The sequence below is a fragment of the Cyprinodon variegatus genome, unplaced genomic scaffold (genome assembly GCF_000732505.1).
Source record: "Cyprinodon variegatus isolate N-32 unplaced genomic scaffold, C_variegatus-1.0 Scaffold224, whole genome shotgun sequence".
Taxonomy (NCBI): domain Eukaryota; kingdom Metazoa; phylum Chordata; class Actinopteri; order Cyprinodontiformes; family Cyprinodontidae; genus Cyprinodon; species Cyprinodon variegatus.
Window position 1 is genome coordinate 144,559 of NW_015150677.1, and position 6,426 is coordinate 150,984.

The 6,426-nt window shown below is 38.8% G+C and overlaps 1 protein-coding gene across 1 annotated transcript in view; it reads right to left on the bottom strand.

Moving 5' to 3' along the window:
* The window catches only part of LOC107088600 (myosin heavy chain, skeletal muscle, adult-like), a gene marked incomplete at its 5' end in the record, with an annotated part of 10,021 nt that extends 3,595 nt beyond the window's left edge, over nucleotides 1–6,426 (bottom strand). Inside the window, 18 exons of the mRNA XM_015380882.1 lie at nucleotides 8–114; nucleotides 200–326; nucleotides 429–818; nucleotides 925–1,015; nucleotides 1,096–1,241; nucleotides 1,324–1,500; nucleotides 1,598–1,840; nucleotides 1,927–2,182; nucleotides 2,369–2,505; nucleotides 2,720–2,843; nucleotides 3,233–3,438; nucleotides 3,536–3,615; nucleotides 4,787–5,096; nucleotides 5,346–5,516; nucleotides 5,687–5,836; nucleotides 5,915–6,033; nucleotides 6,122–6,260; nucleotides 6,352–6,426. Of these exons, the coding sequence (XP_015236368.1) occupies nucleotides 8–114; nucleotides 200–326; nucleotides 429–818; nucleotides 925–1,015; nucleotides 1,096–1,241; nucleotides 1,324–1,500; nucleotides 1,598–1,840; nucleotides 1,927–2,182; nucleotides 2,369–2,505; nucleotides 2,720–2,843; nucleotides 3,233–3,438; nucleotides 3,536–3,615; nucleotides 4,787–5,096; nucleotides 5,346–5,516; nucleotides 5,687–5,836; nucleotides 5,915–6,033; nucleotides 6,122–6,260; nucleotides 6,352–6,426 (3,048 nt within the window). The remainder of the gene's footprint in view (nucleotides 1–7; nucleotides 115–199; nucleotides 327–428; nucleotides 819–924; nucleotides 1,016–1,095; nucleotides 1,242–1,323; nucleotides 1,501–1,597; nucleotides 1,841–1,926; nucleotides 2,183–2,368; nucleotides 2,506–2,719; nucleotides 2,844–3,232; nucleotides 3,439–3,535; nucleotides 3,616–4,786; nucleotides 5,097–5,345; nucleotides 5,517–5,686; nucleotides 5,837–5,914; nucleotides 6,034–6,121; nucleotides 6,261–6,351) is intronic.

Below are 6,426 nucleotides of genomic sequence, written 5' to 3' on the forward strand. Positions count from 1 at the left end.
TTTCCTCTTCCAGTTGTCTTTTCAGGTCTTCGATTTGTTGTGTGTGCGACTGTTTTCCTCTGGTGAGCTGAGACACCAAGGAATCCTTTTCCTCAAGCTGCCTTATTAGTTCACCTGATTTAAAAATTAATCAAATATTTAGACTTTAAATGGTTAATCATAAAATATGGCTTCTAAGAGGTTAAGTCAAATCTTATACCATTTTCAGTTTGAAGCTTTGCTTTCTGCATGGTGAAGTCATTGATGGTACGCTGTCCCTCCTCTGATTTGGTTTTATATTCATTTAGCTGATCTTCAAGTGAGCGACACATTTTCTCCAAATTGTTCTGAAATAAAAGGAATCATCACGGGACCAAATTAGGATGTTATTTAATCCTCCAAGAGCAAGAAAACCTCCAAACCACACATAACATTCACATACACTTTACCTTGGACTTGACAATCTGCTCCATATTGGAGACCACATCGTCCAGCTCCAGTTTGAGCTCACTCTTCTCCTTCTCCAGTTTCTGCTTGACTCTCTGCAGGTTGTCTATCTGCTCCCCCAGGTCAGCAACAGAGTCAGCTTGTTTCTTCCTGAGTGTGGCAGTGGTTGCCTCATGCTGCAGAGTGGCCTCTTCAAGGTCTCTGCGGAGCTTCTGGAACTCGGCCTCCCTCTTCTTATTCATCTCGATCTGGGCGGCCGTGGCTCCACCAGCCTCCTCCAGCCTCTCACTGATCTCCTCCAACTCTCTGGCCAAGTCTGCTCTCTGCTTCTCCACCTTGGCTCGAGCAGCTCGTTCTGCTTCAAGCTCTTCCTCCAGCTCTTCTATGCGGGCCTAGCACAAATTGAGAGTGAATGTTTTAGAAATTGAATGTTCTAATAGTCCTTTTAAAATCATGCATATTCTTCCTCAGCATATTATGCCTTGTGGGAATGGTCACCTGCAGCTCCTTTAGTTTCTTCTGGAGTTGGGCACTCATTGCTTGTTCATCCTCTATTTTCCCATTGAGTTGGCTTATTTCAAAATCTTTCCTATGGATGATAAAATGTTCAATGTGATAAAAGAATGCCTACTTTAGGAATAGCTAGTGTTTTCAATATTAACTATTTACTTTTTCATCCGCTCTTCAAGTTGCTGCTTGTCATTTTCCAGGTCCATGATACTTTCCTGGGCCAACTTCAAGTCTCCTTCAAGCTTTCTCTTGGCTCTTTCAAGGTCCATTCGTATTTTCTTCTCTTGTTCTAAGGATCCTTCGAGCTGAAGAGCATCAAGCGAGAGATCACTTTTAGTCAAATAAACATTGTACATCTAGCAATAAGCTTAACGTTGTAGAGCGTACATCATCCACTTGCTGCTCCAGCTTCGCCTTGGCCTTGGTCAGAGTGTTGACTTTGTCTTCTTCACTCTGCAGGTCATCCAGGGTTTGTTGATGAGCTTCCTGTAAAGCTTTCTTTTCCTTGGTCAGCTTGGCAATGATTTCGTCCAAAGCGGCCATCTCCTCTGTCAGGTTCTTGACCTAAAGCCAAAAGAGATATGTGGTGTGAACCTGTGGCATTAGACGTGATAATGTCTTTTTGATGTATTGATTGATTTATTGATTGTATCCGTGGTACCTTGTTCTCAGTAGCATGCTTCTCCTTCTCCACCTTTGCTAGAGTTAGCTCTAGGTCATCAATATCCTTCTTAAGCTCAGAGCACTCGTCTTCCAGCTTCCTCTTCTTAGCAGTAAGTTCAGCATTCATCTCCTCCTCATCTTCCAGTCTTTCTGTCAGCTCTTTGATTTTAGCTTCCAGTTGAATCTTACTCTTGATCAGCCCCTCACATCTTTCCTCAGCATCAGAGAGATTATCTTGCTCCTTTAAAAAAAAAATCGATAAACATGTCAAACAATCTAGTTGCCATTGATTACGTTAATACAATGAATGTAGTGGTTTTAACATACAGTTTGGACTTGGAGCTGCAGGTCGTTCTTCTCTTGGAGAAGAGAGACCATTTTCTCCTCTAGTTCCTTCCTTCGGGCCTCTGACTTTGCATAAGCCTCCTTGAGTTTGGTAAACTCTTCCTTCATGTTGGCCATCTCCTTCTCAGTCTCAGCTGATTTCAGCAGAGGTTTGATCTTGAAGTACAACTTCATCCAGGGCCAATTCTTGACCCCCATGAAGGCTCGGATGTTCCACTGGATCACAAGTAGTGCATCCCTGTGTGCAACAGTTTGAATAAACATGACACTTAAATGCTGTTGTGTATTTCAGTTAGCCTTTGGCTGACACGCTGCAACTTGGCTACTTTGTTTAACCCTAATATAAGGGGTCATATTTTAAGTTTTGTTTCATCCGTTGACTTGAAATAAATTTTAACACAAAGTATTTATTTTATTTAATCACCTTCGTTCTACAATCTTCTGGAATTCTATTCTTGCAAGAACACCTCTGGATCTTGCCTGAATCCTGGTTATAATGAGAGCGAGGCGGTCATCCCTCATTTCCTCTAGCAAACCTAGAAGCCCAGCTTTAAAAAACACCTAAATTGTTTCAAAATATAGACAAATAATATTTAGTCACAAAATCTGTGGAAATATGCACAAGTAACATTTAATCTCACGTAAACCATCATTATTGCATTTGAACAGAAACAAAATTATCAGAATGATTTCCTGCATGATAAAGAAGTTTCATCATAGAAGGTTCTCTTTCCCGGTTATCTGAAAAATATCCAGTCAGCAAAGATTTACTTACCTTGGTGTGACCCAGTTTGTACTGGCTATGATCAATATCTAGGGAACCTAGAAGCTTCTCTGAAGCCTTCTTGTTATCAATGAATTGTCCCTCAGGTATTGCACTTGGGTTTAAGATCCGGTATCTTTAATAGAGACAAATATTACTTGTGATATGCCGTTTGAACCAAATGTTTAATGGCATTCTAAGTATGTTCTTAACTATATTACTAATGATTTTAAATTGAACAACAAATCTATAAGAAAATATATATATTCTTGAAGCTTTTTTCAGTCTGAAAGGTATATAAGCAGGAAGAAAGAGTTGTTTTTTTTTTTTTTGTTTTTTTAATAATTCATTTTGAAATATACCAGCTATTTTATTTAAACACATCTTTCTGCAGAACAATTTGTTAGTTTCAGCTAACACAAAGTGACATTTTGAGTTTGTTATGTGAATGTGGATCAAAATGCAATCTTTTTGACAAAGGCTAAAACTATTACTTCTAGATATGAGTGGTAATCTAAAACAAACCTCTGCTTGAAGTCTCCATAGAGGATCCTGTTGGGGAAGCCTTTCCTACAGATCCTGATGCCTTCCAGCACACCGTTACAGCGCAGCTGGTGCATCACCAGAGGGTTCTCCATGGCCCCAGGAGTCTTAGTCTCGTTGGGGATGATGCAGCGCACAAAGTGAGGGTGGGTAGACCTCAGGTTGGTCATCAGTTTATTCAGGTTCTCCTAAAGGCACAAATGGATTGCTATTATAAATGCATGTCTCAAACCCCAGTATATTATGCTGTTTAGATATTAGACTATCAAATTACTATAATCATACCCTGTGCAGGGCAGATACAGTTTGGAAAGATGAGCCTTTCTTCTTGCTTCCACCTTTGCCTTTCCCTCCACTTTCCTGAGCTGAGAAAAGTCATACATTTTAGAATAAAATAAATGATTTTTAAAAATTCATATGCACCTATATTATTTTCAAATGACTGCTTACCCGACACAAAAACAACTAACATCATAAAGATAAAAACTGATCTTTTGATCTAATCTTTTTAATCCTTAGTCCATTTCCTCCATGTCATACATATTAGCTACCCCTCCATTATAAATATTAATAAGCTCAGATTTGGGTCTTTGTTAGACTTTTTTCCTTCAGATTTCAAAGCAAGTTCTCAAACTATTGGCTTAAATTGGGAATGCTGAGCCACTGAAAAAAATAAAAGAACAGCTACTGGTGGCAAGCAATTTGTCATGTAGATGCAGATGTTTTGGAGTAAGAAAGATAAACTTTAGTTAGATTTTATCATTACTATGCAATAATTAACCTAAACTATTTATGCTTGGCCAGTTAGCTAAGAAAAATGTTTCATAGTTGAAACTGATCAACCAAACCTTGGCTTGCAAAGTGAAACAAATGTGGATAATTTTATTCTAAATCAATTTCTTTTTTTGAAGCTGTAAATCCTCAACATTCCTCCCCTCCCAACACACACACACACTACACAAAACACATTTCTCTATCTTTGCAGGAACTTTCCATTGTATTTATTTCTAACCCATTTCCATTGCCTAACCTTGACCGTTACCCTATTCCTATGCATATATATAAGTTTAGAGTTCATACCTAACCCTAAACTCAATTCCCACCTTAGTCGTAAACTTGAGCCCTGACCCTAATATAGGAATTCCATGCATTGGGTCCAGGCATCGGGCTACACAACATGCCATTTTTCCAGAAAATGGACGACACAAAGAATACACACACCCATACACACATGTTTTGTCACAACATCCTTATGGAGACTTTCTATCTCAATCCATATTGCATTCATTTCTATGGCCTAACCTTGACCCCTACCCTAAACATAACCCACACATACCTAACCCTAAATGTAGCCTAAACACAATTCACATCCTAGTCCTAAAACTAACCCCAAGCCTACACAGAAAGTCCTCAAAATGTAGCATATTTCTGCAAATTTGTCACCACAGGGTAACAAGAACATGACCACACACACGCACAAACTAATAATAATATAATAGTTTAAAGTGACTCACTAATTTCTGAGTAAATACATACCTGATTCTGCTCCTGCATAATTTGCAAAAAGCAATGCCAAGAGCTTAACAGTAGACTTCTGGTACAGCCCAACTACAGTCTCATTCAGAGGGTCCTTGTTCTTCACCAACCAGTTGTTGATATTATAATCAACAATCCCAGCATAATGAACCAGGGCAAAATGGGCCTCTGGTTTTCCTTTAACAATCCTGGGTTTCTGGAAGTTGTTGGATTTCCCCAGATGATTGTCATAAAGCTTAGCTTTAAATGTAGCATCAGAGGCTTTGGGAAACATGCACTCCTCTTCAAGGATGGACATGATACCCATGGGCTAAAATTAAAACATGAGTGATNAAAATGGGCCTCTGGTTTTCCTTTAACAATCCTGGGTTTCTGGAAGTTGTTGGATTTCCCCAGATGATTGTCATAAAGCTTAGCTTTAAACGTAGCATCACAGGCTTTGGGAAACATGCACTCCTCTTCAAGGATGGACATGATACCCATGGGCTAAAATTAAAACATGAAATGTTAAAATCAGATTATTGAATTTATCAATTTATTTAATAATCTGGTTTCTCACCTTTTCAATCAGGTCAATACAGGCCTGTAGATCCATACCAAAGTCAATAAAAGTCCATTCAATCCCCTCTTTCTTGTACTCTTCCTGCTCCAGCACAAACATGTGGTGGTTGAAAAACTGTTGCAGTTTTTCATTGGTGAAGTTGATGCACAGCTGCTCGAAGGTGTTGAACTAGAAAGATGTTGAGAGTTATTAAAAATCATTTTTTTCTTAAAATACTCAGAAAGTCTGTTACTGCTGAGATGTAAATCACACATACTATCTTATAAAATTAATTAAAACAAAAATTAATTAATACTGAACTCCTAACATGAAAGATGTCTTCTCCTATCTAAACTCACATCAAAAATCTCAAATCCAGCAATGTCCAGCACTCCAATGAAGTACTGGCGTGGCTGCTTGGTGTCAAGAGACTGATTAATCCTCATCACCATCCACAGGAACATCTTCTCATAAACTGATTTAGAGAGTGCACCGATGGCATAGTACACCTTAAGGAAATTATAAAGAAGACTGTCAAAACATATTTTAATGCTGTTTTCTCACAAAATATATATAAATATCATTACCTGAGCAACATTTTGTCCCTTGGTGACCCACTCATTTCCTACTTTGACTCTTGGGTGACAGAGACCTTTGATGAGGTCAGCAGAGTTCAGCCCCATCAGATAAGCTGCTTTGTCAGCATCTTTGGAGAATTAGTGATAATAATCACACCACTTTTAGCACATTTTATGTCACAGACTTTAAACTGTTCAAAAAAAGTAATTTCTTACCTTCGGTTCCATCAGCTTCTGCCTGCTCCTCTCTCTGCTTCTGCTTAAACTTCATGTTTCCAAAGTGCATAATGGCACCGGTCATTTTGTAGATGCTGTTCTTCTCTTCTTGAGTGAAGCCCAGCACATCAAAGGCATCCTGACCAAACATGGCATTTTGATGTTTATTTAGTAACCATTGGTTTGATTTTGAATATTTTTTGCTGCTATAATTCATGGAGGCGGCTCACATCAGTAGCCATCAGCTCTTCAGAGTCGTTGATGGAGGCCACTGTTGTCTCTCCTTGGGAGATGAAGGCGTAATC